Source organism: Sphaeramia orbicularis, chromosome 22 (assembly GCF_902148855.1).
Source record: "Sphaeramia orbicularis chromosome 22, fSphaOr1.1, whole genome shotgun sequence".
In the NCBI taxonomy this organism is placed as follows: domain Eukaryota; kingdom Metazoa; phylum Chordata; class Actinopteri; order Kurtiformes; family Apogonidae; genus Sphaeramia; species Sphaeramia orbicularis.
In genome coordinates this window covers 50,021,611-50,045,581 of record NC_043978.1, presented here as the reverse complement: position 1 = coordinate 50,045,581, position 23,971 = coordinate 50,021,611, and the positions used below count along the sequence as shown (strand labels likewise).

At 36.9% G+C, this 23,971-nt stretch overlaps 1 protein-coding gene across 1 annotated transcript in view; it reads left to right on the top strand.

Moving 5' to 3' along the window:
- Positions 1–23,971, top strand: part of fndc3ba (fibronectin type III domain containing 3Ba) — a 260,323-nt gene that overhangs the window by 213,319 nt on the left and 23,033 nt on the right. The window contains exons 21-24 of the mRNA XM_030127293.1: positions 2,052–2,165; positions 4,993–5,142; positions 7,022–7,302; positions 20,636–20,860. Of these exons, the coding sequence (XP_029983153.1) occupies positions 2,052–2,165; positions 4,993–5,142; positions 7,022–7,302; positions 20,636–20,860 (770 nt within the window). The remainder of the gene's footprint in view (positions 1–2,051; positions 2,166–4,992; positions 5,143–7,021; positions 7,303–20,635; positions 20,861–23,971) is intronic.

The following is a 23,971-nucleotide window of genomic DNA, read 5'->3' as shown; positions in this document are numbered from 1 at the left end:
AGTCGGCAACACGCATGAAAGAGGACAATTTTAGATTTTCCATTGGCTTTTTGTGTTTAAGAAATTGCGAAGAGCGGTTGCTGGAGGCAACGGTCAGACAAATGCCTCGTACATGCTGCATCTTTTGAACCATAACCGCAAGCAACTGAGTGACACTGTAATTCCAAGTTGGAGATATTAGGTATTTCTCACAGTTCCAACAGCAAACATATTGTAGATAGCAAATCTGTAACTGTAAATCTCTGTATGTACCATTACACTCGTCAACAGCAAATTTATTGTTTAAGTTTTTTGAGCTGATTTAGGATAATTTTGGTGTGCTGAATCCAAAAATCACATTCATTTTGCTCAATCAGGTCAACTTTCTGAACTATGCTACATATTGGCTTTTGAACATTTTTGCTTACATTTATGGGCATTTTCACATCATATGACACAAAATTCTTTCATATTTCTTGCAATAAACGAGTTCTTAAGATTTAACTTTTGCCAATTTATGATTGCTTTTTTTAATATTACAGGTGAATGAAATGGCTTCGACTAGAAGATCTTGCAAAAATAAGCCTGACGTATTCTGCTACATCTGCGGTGAATACACCATTGTACCTAACAGGTACAATGGTGAAATGATTTTTTTTCTCTTAAAACCTATTTTGGGTGAGAACTTTATAAAAAAATCAACCGATAAAGTCACAAAAATGTAATCAATTTTGTGAGAAGATCAAATTTTTCAAAATCAAATTAGCAAAAAACCCCTGACCTGATTGAGAAAAACAGATGTCATTTTTGGATTTAGCGGTGCAAAATGGTCCTAATTCAGTTGAAAAAACCGAGACAACTTACAAAAAACATTTTTTTGTAACCCAGTGTTATCAACAGGAAATAAGTCTCATTGTCACTAATACGACAAATAGATATGACCTATCGATGGTTCAGGTATAGTGTCATACCTGAGACTTTTTATTTACAGTTTTTACTTAGTCTTTATTACCTCCACCAAGGAGGTTATGTTTTTGCCAGGGTTTGTTTGTTTGATTGTTAGCAAGGTGACTCAAACAGTTATGGACGGATTTTCATGAAATTTTCAGGAAATGTTGATACTGGCAGAAGGAACAAATGATTACATTTTGGTGGTGATCGGGGGGACAGATCTGCCTTGATGGAAGTCTGAACTCTCAGAGCACTTCTCTAGTTTACCCAGATAAAATCCCATTGAGATCAAGATGTATTTTATGAGGGTGACCTGGCCAAGAGGTCAAGCAGCACACTCCATACCATAATGAAAAACAGGTTAAAAGATCAGTGATAACAATAAATTAAAAAAAAACTAACAAAAACAGGCAATAATTTAGTAATAACAAAAAATTACAAGAAAAGCACTCAGAGAGCGTAGACCTCCACAAAGACAGATCTGACCCCCCGATCACCACCAAAATTTAATTTCTTCCTTGTGCCAGTATCAACATTTCCTGAAAATTTCATGAAAATCTGTCCATAACTTGTTGAGCTATCCTGCTAACAAACAAACATGCAAACAAACACACACACAAAGCAAAGTGATCACAATACCTCCTGGCGGAGGTAATAACAAGAGTTTAAAGTGCAGTGTAACTTAGATATGATCACTGTATGAGCTCTTGAAGTCTCAGTGAAAAGAAAACAAAATTGACATATGGTGTGTGTCGTGGCCACACACCTGACACACACACACAGATGCGCTGGTCAGTGGTGTTTAGGGCCGAGTGTCCCAGACAGACTAACACAGGCTGTGTTTGGGTGGAGAAGTGCTCCACACTCTGAGGAGAACATCTGATTGGTCTGATCACTAACTCGATTAGGACTGAACAAGCACTCAGGCCGACTGATCAGAACAAACACAGTGCACTTAAAGGTAGCTAGAAGAGCACACACAACTCTAAACGCAGCAGTCACATGTCCGTAGAAACAGGCAATCTGAAGTACGTTTGTGCTTCACTCGTGTCCAGCTTTTATTGTTTTATTGGGGTGAATACGCCTCTCATCATGTGTGTGGTGTTCTTTTTCTTTTTTAGTTCGGGGCATACTCTGAGCCGACAGAGGTGACGACTGCCGCGGGTCCTCCTGGCCAGTGCGGGGCGCCTGTCATCACACTTACCAGTAATACCTGCGTAGTGCTCAACTGGGAGGTGAGATCCACCAGGACACACACAGCTGTGGATTATAGACATGGACATAGACCGGCTTCATTTGTCATTCAGATTTACATCAAAATGAGATTTTGATGCAATGGCTCCAAAGGCAGCAGGAATAAATAAAACCACAATATACAAAAATGAAATACATATGCATATAAAAACTATGTGTTGAATAACAAAAGCTGTGTTTCAAGTATAGGATATTTATTGCACATGAAAACAACCTGAAACAACCTATTTTTATGAGCAAACCCATGAAAGATAGAAACAAAGAGGCCTCAGCGTCAGCGTCCTTTACTGAAAGAGGCTAAACCTTCTTTTTTCTTGGAACCAGCCTTTATAACCTGAAACTTTAATTTTGCCTACTGCTCATCTCTTTATTTCTGTTTTATTGACAATGGGATTGTACTGTGTTGTACTAGATGGGAGGTGGGACCTCCGATTGAGTTCAAGCACTTGAAGTGGTTGCACGGGTACATCTGATAATAAACATGATAAGTGCCAGTTGGTATAAAGGGTGAATTATTTAATTAAAAAAGACATGATTGCATTTCACTATTCACAGTAGTTCCAGATCATTAGCCTCATAGCATAGTTCACAGGTGTCAAACATGCGGCCCGGGGGCCAAAACCGGCCCGCCAAAGGTTCCAATCCAGCCCGCAGGATGAATTTACAAAGTGCAAGTTATGGCATCAAACTCAAAAATAATACCATCATAACCTATGAATATTGATAACACTGTTTTTTTTCCTCTTTGATTTAGTGCAAAAAACATTAAATTATGAAAATATTTACATTAACAAACTATCCTTTAACAATAAAATGTGAAGAACCTGAACAAATATGAACAACCTGGAATGTCTAAAGAAAATTAAGCGCAATTTTAACAATATTCTGCCTGTTACTAAATGTTTTGTGCCTTTGTAGATCTGATCTGTAATGCACACACACATATATATGTATATATATATATATATATATATATATATATATGTATATATATATATATATGTATATGTATGTATGTATATATATATATATATATATATATATATGTATATGTATGTATGTATATATATATATATATATATATATATATATATATATATATATATATATATGATCAGTTGAGGCATAATATTGATAAAATTGTACTTATATTTCTTAACAAATTTCGTTTTTCAGGTTAGTCACATTCTTTTTCTTTGGATAGTTTGTAAATGTAAATATTGGCATAATTGAATGTTATTATTTGCACTAAAACAATTTGGAGTTGTCATTGTTTATTGGCTATCATGTTAATATTTTACTGGTCCGGCCCACTGCAGATTAAATTTAGCTGAATGTGGCCCCCAGAAGAAAATGGGTTTGACACCACTGGCATAGTTGCCTAAGTCATATTTTTTCAGGACATGGTCAGTGCTACAAAATGAAGCAGCAGTGTAAGGAGAGTAAAGTTACACAGATACACAAAAATATGACTTAGGCAATTATGCTGTGAGGCTAAAGAAATGATACATCAGAAAAGGCTGAAGGGTAACTCCCTTTATTGAATCTCTGCATGTTACATACAGCCCCTAGCATTAGCACATAGCAAAGGGACCAACAGCAGATCCTCAGTACCTCGGTCAAGGTGACTGACAGCAGGATGAACCTGCATGAACCTGGTTTTGATGGTCCTAATCTGACTGGAAATTGAACTTCCAGCTGTGAGGCAGAAGTGCTAACCAACAATTAGGGATGCACCGATACCGATACGAGTATCGGGTATCGGCTCCAATACTCAGTGTGTGTACTCGTATTCGTACTCATAAAAGTAACCTGATACAAATGCACCGATACCACTTACAGCCGTGTGACATCCCCAGTTCAGTGCAGCAGGTACGAGGAGGAGGAATAATGTGTGTGGAGTGTGAAGAGTGTGGAGATTTTTCAAAATAAATGACGGTGATAAAAGTAATGCTAACTGCAAGTAATGACACAGACAGATACGAACGCAGCGTTCTGTCCGTCCTCTGCATACATTCCATCCATTTTCCAGGTGCTGGCAGATGAGTACCCAGATGGAGAGGGGTATGGAGCGGTGCGGACCGCCGCCAGCGGAAGTGAAAACGAAACTTATCACTCATTTCTCTTTTCTCTTCCTGCTGAAGCTAAACTTTTAAACCTTACCAGAGAAAACGCTGCAATATTAGTATCACATTAGTGTTACCTCTGTCATCTCCATGTTTGTTGTTCCTGACTTTCCTCTTCTTCTGAAAAAACGTTCCTCTTCTTCGTGGTATTTGTCCAGTATGGTTATTTAAGAGCGGCGCCCCCTGGTGGATTAATTGACAAACGCTCATTCCAACACATTAAATGTCAGTAGCAGCACTTTGTTCCAGTCAGACTAATGACAACGACAATAAAGCACATTTACAAAAGGAACTAAGAACTGGAATGGGATTATTAAGTACTCGTATCGGTACTCTGTATCGGCAAGTACTCAAATATAAGTACTCGTACTCAGTCTGAAAAAAAGTGGTATCGGTGCATCCCTACCAACAATTATAACCACCATGGTGACAGTTGACATCAGTTACTTCAACTAAAATATCGCTCACAGGTCGATGGATTTGAAATAGTGTCATGTGTTGTGTTTGGATTTACATCAAACATTTCTGTAGGTTTAGTGTGACACTACAGTATGTTGCTTTTACCTTTTTGTTTTTCAGGCTTTACTGAATCCTTCTTTGGAGACTCTTTGTCCATTCCAAGCTCCCACTGGGTTTACTGAGTTCATTTGTGTGTTTGTGTCTGTGTTGCCGTGTCTTGCAGAGTCCTGAGGGTTCAGGTAGTGACATCTCTGAATATCGTCTGGAGTGGGCACGGGAAGACGAACCCATGGAGCTCCTCTACTGTGGATCTGACACACAGTGTGAACTGTCAGACTTGACACCTGCCACAGATTACTGCTGCAGGCTACAGGTAACACACGCCCACTGAGTGTACCTGCACAACATTTAAAGGACACTAACACACATATCCAACCATGGCCATCAAGTAGATCACTTAAAAAGAATTGTGTTTTTTCCGTCTGCATAATTTTACTCTAAACTGTAAAAAGCATAAAATAATTTCCCACAAACAAACAAAGCATAAGAGGACAGAGTTACCGTGGACGAACTGCAGGTTCGATTGTTTGATCTTAACTCATTTAAAACAACAAAATAAAAATTCTTCTTTTTTAAATGGTTAAATGGTCGAATTTTTATGAATATTTAAAATAAATCATACATACAGAACGCTCACCACAGACACGTCAGGGGTTAAAGGGTCAACTTCAATATAAACGAGCGTCTACTTCTTACTCTGAACATCCGTCTGTTTATAGTAACATTTCTTAAATTCTACCCAGTATGACTTACACTTATTTATAGGTACGCAGGACGAAAATAACTAAATCAAAATAAAGAAAATGAAGGTTCTCCACTGGTATTTGTTTTTCACAGCACACCAGATATTTCAGACGGCTGATGATAAATCCGCAATATTAGCGAAACATGATTTCACTTGTTGCGCGGTCAGAAGTAATTTACTGCTTTGATAAATCCAAGGACTAGACTTTTATGTTCAAGAGACTTTTATGTAAGTACTCACTGAAAAAATAAAATTATGTCCTCTTCTTCTCAGTGGAACATCACATCAGTATTTATGTATTGTGCATCTGTCGCAGCTCCTTTCATTTGGCCTCTTACCCTGAACAGCCAAAAAGTATGCTTGATTTTAACATTTTTCATTTAAATTAAGCTTCCAGAAATTATTCCTGTATTTTTTTTTTTTAATTAATGGTATATTTCGTCCTGGTTTATTCTTTGCTGCTGTTTTGCGAGGCTGTAAAGTAGACTCAAAAATCCAAACCCATTCAAGGACATTGTAAGAGGAGATATGAGGTGAATGTAAATGTGTTGAGTGAATAGATCAGTGTTAATTCGCAGCTAAAGTGGATTTATGTCCCTCTTATGTCCATGTCGTCTTCCATTTCTCATGTCTCTTTCCCTCTCTGTACTTTCTCTTTCACTCATGTCTGTTTGTTTGTCTTTCTCTTTTCTTTATTGCAGAGAGGAAAGGGCCTGAGGGGGGAATGTGGTTGTTTCTCATAGTGGGGCTGTGCCATATATGTGCTGATAATATCTACTTTAAATAAGGATATATGAATATATTATTACTATATTATGATAGAGGACAATATAGAATATTATATGTATTATATTATATATGTATATGTGTTTTTGTTTGTTTTGTTTTTGTTTCAAAGTTTTTATTAATATCTGGAAGGATAAGTTGTAAATGGGTATTATTATATTAGTGTATATAGGAAAAAGCATGTATGATATTGTTATACTACTATTATTATTACTGTTATTGTTGTTACTATTATTATTATTATTATTATTTTATTATTATTATTATTATTATATTGATATTCATGCAAAATAATAATCGCTATATAGTGATCATAAGGAATAGTAATTGGGGGTAGGAGTATATAAGTTTTTACTTCTTCCTACTCTTTTCAGGGATGTATAATTAAATTTCCTTTGTTTTCTTTATCATCTTCTTATTATTATTATTATTATTATTATTATTATTATTACTATTGTTGTTATTAGTTATTGATATTAGTTATTAATATTATTATTTATGTATTTATTTTTGTGGTTTGTTTGCTTATCAATCATTTATGTACCAGTACTTATATTTTGCCGGTTGATTTTTGTTTTTATTTTATTGTCTACATGTCTGAAATAAAGATTTCATTCATTCCTTCATTCATTCATTCATTCATTTTTTCTTTCCCACTCAGGCGGTGAATCAGGCAGGTGCCGGACCCTACAGTGAGCAGGCCAGTTTCCGGACCCCGGCCACAAACCCCGACCCAATCTCCTCCCTCTCCCTCCTGGACCTCCCGAGCTCCTCGGATTCAGGTCATTCCCTGTCGACCTGCCTGTTCCTGAAGTGGGAGGAGCCAAACAGCAACGGTGCAGAAATTACATCTTATATTATCTCCCTGGACGACCAAACCATCACTGTGGAATCAGGGACAAGTCACCTGGTCACAGACCTGCAGCCAGACAGTGAATACAGGTATGGACAGGAGCACCCAGGGTCTAAGAGTGAATTAAAATGATATCGAAATTACAATATGGGCAGTAAATGGGATCACATCATCATTAACCCATAAAGACCCAGTGCTACTTTTGTAGCAGCTCCCAAATAAAATTTTCTCTCTATTTAACCTTTCTTAAGGGATTTATCACCATTTATTATAATATTATTCTCTGTATTTTTACAATTTTCAGCGTAAATCACGTTTTCCTATATTAATTCACTGATCTTACAGATGTTCATAAAGGCTCAGAATAAATTCAAAGGTCATTCTATCAAAACAGAGAAAACTGAAGAAAAAGTGACTTTTTCAGCAAAATATATCATTACCTGAACGTAAAATAAGTGTCTTCATGCACTGTCATTATTCATTATTATTAACGTTTCTTATGGGATTTACAACCATTTACTCTAATATTATGCTCTGTGTTTTGCATTTTTGAGTGAAATTCAGGTATTTTCCTGTATATTTTAATTTAGTGATCATGTACATGTTCATTGAAGCTCAAATTAAAGTTGAGGGTTATTATATCAAAAACACAGATTCTTAGTAACATCTGTCATGAACTGAACATAAACCTAGTGTCCATCCACTGGCATTGATCTAACTCCACAGGTTTTACTGGTGAATTAGTGTTGTAGAAGATGACAGTGTTTCCATGGTAACTACAGAGCCTCTGAACGTCCAAATGGGTCATATCTGATGACCATGAAAAGATGACAAACTGCATTTTACACCAATTATTGACATGTATTGATAGGATTAGTGGATCAGCAGGTATTAAACAGTTCAGATCAGCAGATGGGTATAGTTGCTGATGGCTGTTTGGGTCTTTGTTGATTAATATTCGTTACAGAGTCTTGGATATTGAGACCCATCTCCATACTTTGTCACCATCGTTGCAGTGTTGTACATAGTTCTGCATCCTCCACCGTTGTTCTAGAACAGACATAAAGGTTCTCTAAGTTGTTGGGCTTCTTCTCAGCAGTGCTGACACAGTACATATGAAAAATAATAATAATAATAATAATACATTTTATTTATAAGCGCCTTTCAAGACACCCAAGGACACTGTACAACAAGATAAAACAAACAATCCATAAAATACAAAGAAATAAACAGATTTAAACAAATAATTACTATATATAGAAATGAAGTAGTAGAATGGAGAGTAGAGCTTATGGGGGGTAGGCTGTTCTGAAAAGGTGAGTTTTGAGTCTGGATTTGAATGTGGGGAGAGAGTCACAGTTACGGATGGATGGTGGGAGGGAGTTCCAGAGCTGAGGAGCAGAGCGGCTGAAGGCTCAGCCTCCCATGGTGCTGAGACGGACAGGGGGTACGGTGAGGTGGATAGAGGAGGAGGACCTGAGGGAACGGACTGGAGTGGTGACATGGAGGAGGTCTGACAGGTACTGAGGGGCGAGATTGTGGATGGATTTAAATGTGTACAGGAGGAGTTTGAATTCAATTCTCTGTTTGATTGGGAGCCAGTGTAGTTCCTGGAGGATGGGGGTGATGTGGTGGTAGGAGGGGGTTTTGGTGATAATGCAGGGGGCAGAGTTGTGGACCAGTTGGAGCTTATGGAGGGACTTTTGGGGATAATGCCAAGAGAAGTTATTTTGGTAAAACATGCATGAAGCATATTGCATCGTGAAAATGACTAAATCCTTACAAAAGAAAACAGCCTGTAATGTGTGTGATGTGTGTCTCTGTCAGCTCTTGTCATTTTCTGGGTATAGTTGCTGCTCAGAGGTTGTTGTTCTTTCACTGATGCAGTGTTTGCTGAGACATCAGGAATCACGTCCATCTTCTGTCTGAATCACAGCGAAACAGAACATAGTCTCATCACCATTCACCCAAAGAGATTCAGTGACTCTTTTTTTTTCTTTATTATTTATTGCTTTTTATAATTTTTCATTGACATCTACATCTTAGACACATACAGATTTCCACACACATTGTATATTTGATGTTTAGATGTGTACTGTAGGCTCGTTTTCTCACGTCTATATCTCTAATACATCTGTTTTCTCAACAGTCAGTGGAAAAGACTTAAAAATGAAACAGATCTTGAACAATGAACATTTCGGAGTGACTGCAGCTACAGTTGTTCATTTGTGTAAAATAAAATCAGGCCTCTGGATTATCATATATTGAACCCATTTCTCCCAACATGAAGCAAAAACCAGTGCATTTTGTAAATGTCCAATGTTGTGTCCATCCACGCTGACAGGGATGGCTTTTCTTGAGTTAACCATTTCCTAGTCACTGTGTTTTTTTTTTTTACTGGCGATCAGTAACCCCTTGATTAGATATTAGGGCTGTGTATTTGGTAAGAATCTGGCAATACAATGCAAATCACAATACTAGGATCATGATACAATATATCACGATATATCACAATACTGTTAAAAAGGCAATTTTTTTGTTCGTTTCTTTTTTTAAAATGATCATTTCCTGGAAGAATTGAATTACACCAGAAATATGTACAAATACTAAACATTTTTATTCAGTCACAACAGGATCTAATGCTATATCACAAAATGTTCCTGTGTTAAAACTGAAATTCTGTTTTACAGACATTACAGTTAAAAATCCAGTTCAAATGTTCATATTTTATTAGTTCAGAACTAACATCAGAACATTATTTTAGTTCAGTCCCAACAAAGGAACTACCATCTGCCTCTCAGACAGTAACAAGTGCTTTTAGGATGCTTCAAATAACCATAATTTAACCCTTTCATGCATGAATTAGGAGAACCTTAATGGGTCAAAACACAGTGATGTCCTGTCAGAGAGCGACCTTTAATTGATCGCCATTCCAACATTTATTTCAATATAAAGTAGCTTCTTGTTTTGGATAATCCCTTATGGTCCAACAAAAGCAAAAATGAAATTCAAATTAAAAATGTGGGTCAAATTGTCTCTAAAATGTCCCGTCAGAGAGATTTTGACTGCCATGTTTTGACCCTAATCAAGATATTTTTCTAGAGTGTTTTTATTCCTCTTTAGGCATGAAAAAAAAATGTGATTTAAAAATTTTTTATGAATCTATTTTTCATGGAGTTGCAAAAATATCCACTCAGCTGGACATCATGCATTTAATTTTTGAAGCAAAGAAACATGTATTTACTGATATACTGAGTGAAAACTATGAAATAAATTTTTTAAAATGCTGCTAATCTGGTATTTTGTCACATTTTAATGTACTCTAATATTAGTTATTATTCACTGTATGGAGATAATGTGCAAAAAAAAAACCTTTTTGTTTAAGAAAAATGGTTAATTACAGTCTTTTAACAATAACAAACAATTGATTTACACTCAAACATGTTAGTGTAGATCAGATTTATCAAGAACAGCAAAGTTACAGTAATGGTATGAATGTCAGTGTATGGGATGATGCATAGGCATCCACTGTGTTGGCTGATATGGAACTAAAACAATAAAATCCATGAAAATACAAGAGAACAGCTGGAGAATAACTGTCCACTGTAGTGACCACTATGCATGACGGGGTTAATAAAACAGTGTTAAATAATAACACTGGTCAACAACAATTTATTGTTTAAGTTTTTTGAGCTGATTTAGGATAATTTTGGTGTGCTGAATCCAAAAATCACATTCATTTTGCTCAATCAGGTCAACTTTCTGAACTATGCTACATATTGGCTTTTTAACATTTTTGCTTACATTTATGGGCATTTTCACATCATATGATACAAAATTCTTTCATATTTCTTGCAATAAACGAGTTCTGAAGATTTTACTTTGGCCAATTTATGATTAATGTTTTTTTTTAATATTACAGGTGAATGAAATGGCTTTGACTAGAAGATCTTGCAAAAATAAGCCTGACATATTCTGCTACATCTGCGGTGAATACACCATTGTACCTAACAGGAATCAAGTCACAAGTTTCATAAAGTGTGCTCACCAGTCTTATTTTGGTATTAATTATTATATTTTGTGAGAAGATCAAATTTTTCAAAATCAAATTAGCAAAAAAACCTGACCTGATTGAGAAAAACAGATGTCATTTTTGGATTTAGCGGTGCAAAATGGTCCTAATTCAGTTGAAAAAACCGAGACAACTTGCAAAAAACATTTCTTTGTAACCCAGTGTAATAAATAAAATATAAACAATAAGGACAACCAAAAAAGAAAAATGAACCTCCACAATATCTGCATTTGAATAAATACCTAAAAATATCGATATAGTACTTTTTTAATATCGATACAATATTGTGAAATGAAATATCGCCATATATTGCAGAACTGATATTTTCTAACACCCCTATTAGGTATTTGTCTTTCTTTTGATTTCAAAGGGAATGACACATTTAAAAAATATTCTATAGGGTATAAAGAATGTCTCCAATATTGTTTAACAGCGTCACAGTCCCACATTATTTGGTAAAGATTTGCATGGTGATTTCCACAATTCCTCCAACAAACGGGTATGGTATGATAAAGTATCTTGTCAAGTTTTTCCACCCAAACTCCCTCCAACTTTGTGATGCAGAACATTTCCAGATTCAGTCACTCTTATTCTAGTATCCATAGTAACCAGCCCCATATATACTGTACGCTTCGGGGTTCTAGTTTCGGTTTTTGTCATCTATGTGACAGCTAAATTGGCCTATACTGACGGATATGGCTGAAGGATTGTTAACGATGAGACACTGAAGGGAACATGAGAACAAGTCACACTGACCAGACATGTAGGACTTGCTGCCCTTGTTGTGAATCTGGTCTTGTCATGACTTTGTTTCCGTTAATGTGGTCGTAGCTGCAACTCTGCGGGTTCGCACCTTGGGAGGCAAATAAAATGTCAATGTAATTATTTCTGAGAACTCCAAATCTCAGTAAATTGTTGCATTTCACTCAACAGGATTATTGCAAATTTAACAAGATGTCTGTTTATTTTTTTTTTCTGACCCAGAATAAGCCTTACATCAATATGAGTCGAACACTGAATTATACACACATTCAATAGGAACACATTTGTTGTCTCTAATGAGGACGAGCAGTACAAGTACACCCTGTTTTCATATCAGGACACCCTGCATAGTGTTTGTACCTGCAGTCGGTGTGAGACCCTCGTAAACAACCCCGAAGTCATGTGAATCGAAGGCTTTTGTTGTTATGTAGCCTCGATTACATGTAAGTGACTGTGTGTGTGTGTCATGTTACTGCTCGCGATCGTGCCGTGTGTGTACGGCGGATTGGGATGAGCGAAGGTGCGGAGTCCCACACGGGGTGGGGTTAAGGGGGGGGGGTTGGTGGGTGAGGAGGCAGAGCGATCACCCACCCCTGTTTTCATTCCAGGCTTGTTTTTGTCCCAATGTCACTCTGCTCTTTTGGCAGAACACTGTGTATGAGGGTGTTCGTGCATATGTGTGGGTGTGTGTGTGTGTGTGGAGGGGACAGCAGTCCCACATGTTATTTACAACAGTAGGTATTTCACATGATAGTATTCATATTTTATGTGCATGTGTTGTTTTTGTTTGACAGACTACAGTAAATGTTCTTTGCTCTGTCACAAGTTGTTCCAACAGGATGCACTGATCATGTTGGAGCTTATTGTAAAAGTACCAAGTATTCACTCCAAATACATCTGAAAGTTATTTTTTACACACTTTATATACTGGTTTCAAAACTTTTTTTATTACTGAATTTTCTTTTAAAACGTTTTAGATGCCTGCTGTTCTGTAAGGATAAACAAACTCAATTAACCCATAAAAACTTAAATGACCAAAAGCATCTACTGATCTAAAAGGTTTCATACCTGTTGATTAATCCTATTAGTACATGTCAATAATTGGTGTAAAATGCAGTTTGTCATCTTTTCATGGTCATCAGATATGACCCATTTGGACGTTCAGAGGCTCCATAGTTACTGTGGAAACATCTTCTCTAATCATCTTCTTCAACATTGATTCACCAGTAAAACCCATAGAGTTGGATCAATTACAGTGGATGGAGACACTGGGTTTATGTTCAGTTAATGATAGATTTTACTGAAAAAGTCACATTATATAATAACCCTCAACTTAAATTTGAGCTTCAGTGATCATGTACCTGATCACTAAATTAAAAAATATAGGAAAATACCTGAATTACACCTAAAAATATTAGATAATATTAGAGTAAATGGTTGTTACGATGGTGTATTAGGGCCACATAAGAAAAAAAAAAACACTTGTCACTACGAGAATAGTCGTTATTTATCGAGAATAAAGTTGTTAATTAAAGAGAGTAAAGCCATACCTACTCATCGACTAATGTAGAATTTGGAACATTTTGTGAAGTTATACTTTTATTTGGGGGTTCGGCATAAAGGCCAAATACTGAGTCTGTCCCCCAATCAACACATTAGTCTAAGGACTTTGAAAAGAGTTTGCACACGTTTGGGTTTGTTATAAGAACCGAACTGATTTGTAGCAAATTTCCTCTTTTGTGGAAGAGAAACTGATGAAGTGTTCAGCTGTAGGACTATCGGTGGAAACACCAGAGAACTAAACAGAGAGGGTCTGAGGAAACTGAGGATTCTACTGTGAGTTTCAGAGTCCAACAGAAGGCAAAGTTGCTGCTTCGCTTGTTGCCTTCGCTGTAAAACTGGAAACTTTGTCTAATTTTCAAAATATTATGACTTTAATCTCATAAAAGTACGACTTTATTCTTGTTAAATAATGAGTTTTTTAAAACTACGACTTTATTCTCGCTAAATAACGACTTTATTCTCGTAGTGACAAGTGTTTTTATTTTCTTACGTGGCTCTAATACGCCGTCGTAGGTTGTAAATCACATAAGAAAAGTTAAATTTTAAGAAAAAGCTATTTTGGAATTGACGCAAAAATAGTACTGAGTCTTTATGGGTTAATAATCAGTACATTTATTATTCTGTCTCTTCTACCATTTGTCGTTTATTTTCATTATTGTGAAAATGATTACTCCCATGCCTCCTTTAGAGTTGCAGTACTTTGTCATGCTTTAACAGACAAACTTGGTTACAAGACTCATAGATTACAGACTATTGGGATCAATCAGTATCTTGAGTGCAGTGTTTATGAAATTAAAGTTCAAAGTTTTAGATTTTCTCTCTGATTTTTGCACAGAATGTCCAGACATGGTGGATAATGTCATGACTAGAGTAGATGGAACATCTGGAAACATGTCCTCAAAAGCTGTTGTTGCTCTCAGACCACTGTCAACACATCTACCACAAATTTAGCCACATTTTCTTGTTTTATTCCGCCTTGACAGAGTGAATATTTGTATCCCACAGTGGTGCAGGGCTGTCCGTGTCCCTCTGTCCTCTATCTCTATGGCACCACATTGGAAGTCTTTCCCGCTACATGAAAGAACATCCGAGCTGCAGCTCCAACTGAAAATGACTACATTCGTCTTTTAAGTGCCTTTTTTTTTTTGCTATGGATAGAGTCATTTCAATTTCACGGCACACTTCCTCATGCTCACATGTTCCTGGTGCGTTCCTCAGAGTCCTATGGTACAGGCACAGGTGGGGGGGGGGTTGATAGGAACAAAAAAATGTACCGTCATTACATTTCACTACATAGCTATTTATAATTTAAGACATTTCCTGCCTGTTTTGATGCTCTGCCTGTTTTTATTGATTTATTATATTTTGTTATTGCCATCTTTTTCTCACTGACATTTTAGTCTTGACGTTACAATTTCACTCCATGAAAAAAATGTAAGAAAAATGGATGGATGGATGGACCAGTTTGTGTCATCATATTAAACACAGACTCACGCAGAGACACTTGGGCTTCATAACTTGTTTGCCAATTGTCTGATGTCCGATTTGTCTGTGGAAATTACCTTTTATAACATTTTATAAAAAGATGAGCATTACACTGGGTTACAAAAAAATGTTTTTTGCAACTTGTCTAGGTTTTTTCAACTGAATTAGGACCATTTTGCACCACTAAATCCAAAAATGACATCTGTTTTTCTCAATCAGGTCAGGTTTTTTTGCTAATTTGATTTTGAAAAATTTCATCTTCTCACAAAATTTATTACATTTTTGTGACTTTATCAGTTGATTTTTTATATAGTTCTCACCCAAAATAGGTTTTAAGAGAAAAAAAAAAAAGATTTTCTAACAGGATGTATTTATTAAGTGTTACAAACTGTAGCAGAATACGTCAGGCTTATTTTAGCAAGATCTTCTAGTCGAAGCCATTTCATTCACCTGTAATATTAAAAAAAACATTAATCATAAATTGGCAAAAGTAAAATCTTAAGAACTCATTTATTGCAAGAAATATGAAAGAATTTTGTATCATATGATGTGAAAATGCCCATAAATGTAAGCAAAAATGTTCAAAAGCCAATATGTAGCATAGTTCAGAAAGTTGACCTGATTGAGCAAAATGAATGTGATTTTTGGATTCAGCACACCAAAATGATCCTAAATCAGCTCAAAAAACTTAAACAATAAATTTGTTGTTGACCAGTGTTATCGATGCTACCGGGTTTTTTAGCCTTTGAGGAGTTGTTGCGTTCACTATAAAACTAAACATCATAAAGTGACAATTGATAATGGATTGAAAATGAACAAGCAATAGTTACATTGGTGGTAGGGCTGCATGATATTGGACAAAACTGACATTGTGATTTTTTTTTAACCCTGCGATATGAAAAAATACTTAGGATATAATAGCTGTGTGGTGCTGACATAAATGGTCAAACAAATTAGTTGTTACCTCTCGTTGTGGCAACAGGTGGAAGGCACTGTCGACAGAGCACAAAACATCCTTCTTGCAGCTGAAATAATTCCAGATAACTGACGTTGCTTTTCTTTTTGGCACCAACTCTTCATTTTCAGTGATTTTCTCTTGTTTGTTGCTCATTTTTCAATGTTGTTACCAGCAACTCCCTCCATGTGCAGGGGCGTGGTCTGCTTCAGCAAATTGATTAAGGACAATTGTGATTGGTGGATCGCTGCGTGCAGTGTGTGTCAGGTACCCAGGTTGAAATTCAATGACAACACGTCGAATTCATTTGCCTCCTACATTGCAGGACCTGCAAAGTGATGCACACGTACGTTGCGATGACGATGCTCCAATGATATATTGTGCAGCTCTAATTGGTGGTAACTAGGGATGTAACAATTACCGGTATAGCGATAAACCGCGATTAAATTCCAGACGATTAGTATTACCGTTTAAATTCTAATTATCACGATAACTGTGTTTGATTACCGCACTTTGAAAACTCATGGTACTGCTCATTTCCTGGAGACGCAGCAGCACTCCAGGCTCTCTCTCTGTCTCTCTCTCTCTCTGTCTCTCTCTCTCTCTCTCTCTCTCTCTCTCTATATATATATATATATATATATATATATATATATATATATATATATATATATATCTATGAAAAAGAAACTAAAACAACTCAAACTTGATATGGAAACTGGTCAAACAGTGTCCGTAAGTTTCCATTTTTAATACACATTTGTATATTTGATTGTTTACATGTTAATATTTTAACGTTCCTGCCAACAGAAAGTACACTGTGGCTATTATTTAATTTAATTAATTTATTTATTTATTTATTTTTCAAAATACAACTTGATTAAATTATTTCAGTGTGTATATAAGTACTTTTCGAACGTTTTGAGCACAATTTCAACAGTATTGCGATAATAATGCTTACCGTGATAACTTTGGTCACAATAACCGTGATACGAAATTTTCATATTGTTACATCCCTAGTGGTAACATTTCTAAACATCTTACCGTATTGAGTTCAGTTCATTTCTGTTGCAGCTGCAGCTCACGTGGTGTCAGATTCCAATGGTTCTGGGTTTTGTTCATTTTGTTTTATGCACAAGTTAGTGTTACGTGTAGTTTGTGCAGTTGGTTTTGTTTTGATCACTGGACAAACCTCATTAGTTATATGGTTACGTAGACCCTTACTGAGCACAATTGACTATAGCGATGTGCTGTTTTTCCAAACAGTTTCCTCTAAGCCTACATCAAACTCTAAATCAGCACTTTCAGCCACGTCTCCTCTCCTTTGTGGGGATTTTTTGTGATATGAGGTGCTGACTATGACTGCAATACCATTGTTTGAGTGTTTCCAGTCACTGTCAGACTCAGATGTGTGATTTCCACAGAGCAGCCAGGAGGCCCAAGAGAAACTATGAACAGAGCGCTGTGATATAAAAGGCAAAAAAAGGGGAAGAAAAAAGCAGCGTGTTCAGAATATCTGCCTAGATTAAAATTTTTTTACCTAGTGTGAAGAGGATGATGATGATAGCAACACCATCACACATTTCCAAAATACCTCTGAATCCGTGTGTTTACATGACAACTTTTATTCCTGGTTTAAACTGATTAAAGGTTAGATCCTATTTCAGATGCCCATGTAAACACCTGATTCCAGTTGAAAAAGAATAGTTCGGATTAAATTTAAACCCGAATAAAGTCACTGGTTTAATCCACTTTTGAATCCGGGCTAAATTATTCCTGGGACATGTAAACCCTTTATTCTGTTGGGACTTTATTCCTTCCATTCTGCACATGCTCGTTGTCTTGTCCTGTCGCGATGACGCACACATTCTGCGCTGGTGGAAGAATATGCACTGCAGTCTAGTCAACCCAAACCGTTCCAGTGGGCTATTCTGATGGGATCTACCAGAATTTAAAACCCTGAAGAATAGTTCACCACTTGTTTTTTATTAATTCATTTGTCATGCACTAATGAGTTCAATAAGTGGGCTAATCAGTTTGCACTGCAGTGCACCGACTGCCTTGTTCTCGCAGCTCTTCTGTTAGCTTAGCTTAGCCTAGCTTAGCATAATTGCTTCATTCCTATGGTCAGACGTAGCCATACTTTTATAGGTGATTTGTTGTATTTTATGAGTGATTTTGTGAAATTCAGTCCTCCCTAATCATTCCTTTAGTCCGTTGGGGTCAATATGATCACAAATTGAGGCTCAAATCATGGTCATGTGACTTACTGCAGTAAGAAAATCTTGGGAAATAAAAACTAATGCAAAGCTAAAATGGTAAAGCAAAGCTAATTTAGCGCATGCATCCCTTCCAACGAAAAGATTTTCCAGCTTCCGTCAACACAACAGTCCCAAGATTGTATGAGTGCAGTAAGTCGCAGATCTAAAGAAATAATTAGGGAGAATCGGATTTCAGAAAGTCACTTACAAAAGACAAGAAATCACCTTTAAAAAACTGGCTATGTGTGACCATGGAAATGCAGTGACTATGCTAAGCTAAGCTAACAGAAGGGCTGTCAGAACCGAATAAATGTTTCTCATGTAAACCTTTATTCGGGTTTAACATTTCCATGTAAAGAGAAGAGAAAGTACTTTACTTCTGAATTAATTTCTTCTAGAAAAATAAATCGGACTTAAAGAACATCATGTAACTGTACCCAATGTCACATAATATAAGGAGGACCACACATTTCATGGATTCAGCGATTACATTTGTCATTACCATTGATGTCTGAAGAAAAGCGGGGGAAAAAAATGATACTGAATGATACAGAGGTGCCCGCGGGCCAAAACCGGCCTGCCAAATGGTCTAATCTGGCCCATGGGGTGAATTTCAGAAGTGCAAAAATTACACTGAAAATACTGACAGTCAAGGGTGTTCAGGGGCCAAATACAGATCAATGTGATATCAAGTAAAATAATAATATAATAACCTATTAATAATGACAACTACAAGTTTTCTCCTTGGTTTAGTGTGAAAAAAGTAAAATTGCATTATGAAAATATTTACATTTACAAATACTTTGACAATAAAATGTGAATAATCTGAACAAATATGAGAAACCTGAAATTTTTAAAAGAAAAGTACGTGCAATTTTGACAGTGTAATGCCCATTAATAAATGTTTTCTGCATTTGGAGAAATTGTGTTAATAATAAGCCGCGACATGCACTTATTTTTTTTAATAGATATTTCAGGATGTACGTGGTTGTTCAGGTTATTCACATTTTCATAAAGTATTCAATTTTCACACAAAAAACAAAAACGAAAATTTTGATTATTATTCATAGATTATTATGTTCATTATTGTAGTGGTGCAGCCCACTTGAGATCCCATTGGTTTGAATGTGGCCCCTGAATGAAAATGAGTTTGTAGAGGTGTCAAAACCTCATCTATCCAGAATTGAATTGATATGTAAATCCCCAGTATAACTACATGTAAGCTCTCATCATTAACAGTTGTCCTCTTTATCCTCTTAATCCTTTTTGTAGTTTTTCAGTCTTATCATGTGTTGTGCATAGGCGTAGTTACCTAGTGGATGACAGAACAGTGCCCTTTTCCACCGTCTTCGCTCAGCCCCATGAATTAGAATGAAAGGTTACAGTTAAAGTAATTAAATGTCAGGCGATGGATGCTCTCTGGTTCAGGGCCTCTGATATGGATGCTAATCACCTGATCACACAGAGGGAGGATGGGGGTTCAAAGAAAAGCTCAGTGCAGGGGAATGCATTATTAACTCTGGGTTTTCTGGTTTAAGGTTGAAATCCAACTGTGCAGCAGTGATTGTTTTGGCCCGTACTGTATGCAGCTACATTTTCAGAAAAAAAGAAAAAGGAAAAAAAAAGAGCGTGATTATACAGTGTTTAGGTCTATCGAGTGTCATTGACGGTAGCATAGAGAATAATAATGATGGTACTTGGAAAAGAGGTCGTACCAGAATCCCAGATTGAAGGTAATACACCACATTAGCCTCCTCACTTATAAAGCCCTGCTATTATGGTTGTATAATCTGCAAACACACGTACTAGAAAGTAACATGACACATCCAGGAGTACATGTACTGAATTGGGGGGGGGGGGGGGGTATTTCAGGAAAATTTTCAGATTCAACTTTAGCCCAGATTTTCTAATGCTCCCATGTCTTGGGAATACAAAAATGTGAAAAAATTTCAAATCAAGCCCGCATCAAAAAATGTCTTTAGTTCCTTTTTCTTTTTCTCATACTGTGCCGTTTCGGTACAGCTGTGTACTGAACCGAACAGGTGCGTACTGAAACAGTTCAGTACGTGACCCGTTACAGGCTTAACATCTGTGTATTTTTATTAGTTTTATCTTATGTTTTTACCTATATTTTTGTACAACACTTTGGGCTCTTTGCTTTGTTGTAGATGTGTCATATAAATAAACTTGACCTTGACCTTGATTGAGGCTCCTCTGTTTGAGCTCTACCCTGGACCAGGTACCTTCAAAACTTCTGCTGAAATCCTCTAGGTCTTACGTTTTTCCTCCTCTCTTTTTTTTTTTTTTTTTTTGTACCCGTTCAGTGTGCAGATCCAGGCGGTGAATGCCATCGGCTCTAGTCCCTCCAGCGCCCCTCTGGTGGTGAGGACACGCCCCCTCCCTCCGGCCCCTCCCCCTCTCGAGTGCTCAGCCGCCGGCCCCCAGAGCCTGAAACTGAAGTGGGGTGAAAATGCCAGCAACACACATACGCGGGCCCTGCTGGCTGACGACATGGTCTACACACTACAGATGGAAGACAAGAACCACAGGTGGGTGTACACACGGCGCCGTAATCCTCTTACATAAGTGTTTACCTCATGACGTACACTCAGAGGCCACAGAAGGTCCTTTCATTCAATTCAGTCAGCACTACTACACAGATCAATGGAATTACATTATTGAGAGGGGTTTTATTACATTAGTACACAAATTCACAGAATATGACTTCCAACATATGCAAAACTCACACATAGAATAATTAGCAGAGGAGACGAGCAGTGTTAGAGTGTTGTCCATTATTCTTATCATATCTGTACAAAAGCGCAAACAGTATATAAGGAACAACCAAAATCGCCATAAACAAAACTTGTTTATAACCAACCAGTTGTGATGCTCTCCACTTTGTATTTATTTACATTTGGGCAAATCCTGTCATTAAATTTGTTAATAACAAATTATCTCCTTTCACATATATCTATAGCTTTCCCTTAATAAAAAATAAAAAAAAACAAAAAACTTTTTTTTCTTTTTTTTCTTTTTTTTTTTACTTCCAATCCATTAAATTGCATGAGGTATCAAATAGTCTATACAGCTCTGCACTTAAGGCAGTGTTTTTCAGCCTGTGCATGTAGCAACTGAATCTAGCACCATGAAACATACAGTATAAACTTAAAAACATAAAAAAAAAAAAGTCAATAAATTAGAAGAGGGAAATCCTACAACATTTGCATTGTCGGAATGATTTTACAGTTTATGGTAGTGTTTTTCAACCTTGGGGTCGGGACCCCACGTGGGGTCGCCTGGAATTTAAATGGGTCACCTGAAATTTCTAGTAATTGATAAAATTAAAAATGAAAACTTACTAATAAAAATTATATGGTGAGTTGAGAGAGACGATCACAATCCATAAAAGACATGACAAACTGCAGCACTGTGGTTCTGTTTATCTGTCAAGTGTTCATTGTGGTCAGTTTCAGATGCTGCAGCTCTTTCATAATTCATAGTTTGAGTTCTTGTTTGTTCAGTTTTAATTGTCAGCCTTGTAAATCACAGCTGGACTGACTGTACATATCCTGACCAAGGAAAATCCAATTCTCACTTTGTGCAGTAATCTACACCTGGCTTTACTGCCTCCGTCCATAATAATATACATTACATAGACTAAATGTCGTTTAAAATTAATGTTTATTTGCAACATAGCATAGCAAACTATTACATGATCAAAACAAATTAATTTTAGCAAAAAAAAAAAAGTTTCCGTTTTGAATGTCTGGAGTCACCAGAAATTTATATTTATTTTTTTTTACATTTATAAGTTTTGCGCTAATTTATAAGTTCCACATGTTTTTGGTCGTATGAGACTTGCCTTGTCTAGACTAGATACACAGGAGAAACACAAAATATTATGTATGCGACGTTTGCTTCAAGGGACATGCTCTTTAAACCTCTAACACTGTGCTCCATTTTCTCTTCGAGCAGCGGTTGGTCAATAACAGCTAATCAGGCCCCACAAAGTCAATAATACACACACACACACACACACACACACAAGGAGGATGTAATATGTAGAGGATGAGAAAGAGGCGCGGGTCCATGCATGTGTATAAGTGTGTGTGTGCGTGTGTGTGTGTGTGTTAACGACTTGTACCAGGGTGCAGTCACGCTGAGCGCATACGGAGACGGCCAGGATTCAGCCTCTGACAATCAAACGTGTCCATTTAACAGGCCAGTCAGGCAGGAAGGACGAGAAAACAGGGAGACAGATTTAACAGACGGAGGGCGAGAGGAAGCAGCAGAACAAGAATACCAGCAAAGAAAGAAGTGCACAATCACAAAGTGCAGGGAAAGAGGGCTATTTTGTTAACGTTCAAGTGCCTATAATTCACCCAGACATGAATAGAAATGGCAGAAATGTGAGTGGGTGGACAAACAAAAGGGAAGAGGACCACTTTCACAGGTTTGCCGTTCTGCCCACCTGTCAGATTGCATGACTCACCCCCCCTCCCCCCCCACCCCCGTCAGTCTGTCCATCCCTCTGACCATTCTGCCGGGCCGGATATCAGTGTTTAAATTGGGTCTTGGCTGGTTTGTACTTGGCAGCCCCGGTCCGGTGGGTCCAGAGTGCAGTAGGTAACAGATGGGGTCCAGGCTGTGATCAGTTAACCTCCCCATCACACAAACAAACACCCTCCTTGGCAGCCAAACGGACGCTGCTTTCACAGTGTAGAGTCGTATTTGCTGTTTTTCTCTTTGGCAGAGTGATTAAGGTGCTAATCTGTGCTGGTTAGTGCGACTACGGTTGGATGCCTTTGGGTTTTTACTGTATACATATGTCTGAAGGCACCGTATTTGGTTCATCCGCTGATGTTCCTGTGATTCTACACATACAATTAGAGTTCAGACTGTACATAAGCTACACACGCATAGAATGTTGTTTACTTTGTTTGTAAAGGCAGAATTTTCTATGTGGGAGTGAATTAAACCTTGCAATTTTCTCTGTCCATTCAGATCCAAGGATAATGTTTTGGGTTTTTTTTTTTTTACATTATTTTTCCCTCTGAAGAGAGTGTACTCTTGAAAACTAAAAAGCTTTTATTACACTGGTCTACAAGTAAAATGCTTCCAGAATAAAAGTAGCACAACTTACCACCAATTAGTTCTCAAGTGGATCAGAGCAGTAAAATATTATCATAATATCCTATAAATAATGACAACTACAAATTTTCTCTTTGTTTTGGTGTAAAAAAGTTAAAGTACACGAAAATGTTTACATTAACAAACTATACTGTTACAAAAAATTTGAATAAACTGAAAAAATATGAACACCATAAAATGTCTTAAGAGAGGTAAATGCAATTTTACCAACATTCTGTTATTAAACGTTATGTGTATTTGTAGATCCACAGTTTATGAGATGATGCATAAGTGTCCACTGTGTTGGTTGATATGGAACTAAAACAACAAAACCCATGAATATACAAGATTAAAGCTGTAGAGTAACTGTCCACTGTAGTGACCACTATGCATGAAAGGGTTAATTCATGCATGAAAGGGTTAACAGCATGACATTTGGTTGTCATGTTCCTTCCTGGTTTTAGCTGCGGCATCTGTGTCGCTTTTAACCTGGTTTATATTTTTTAGTTCCTTGTATCTGTGTGAGA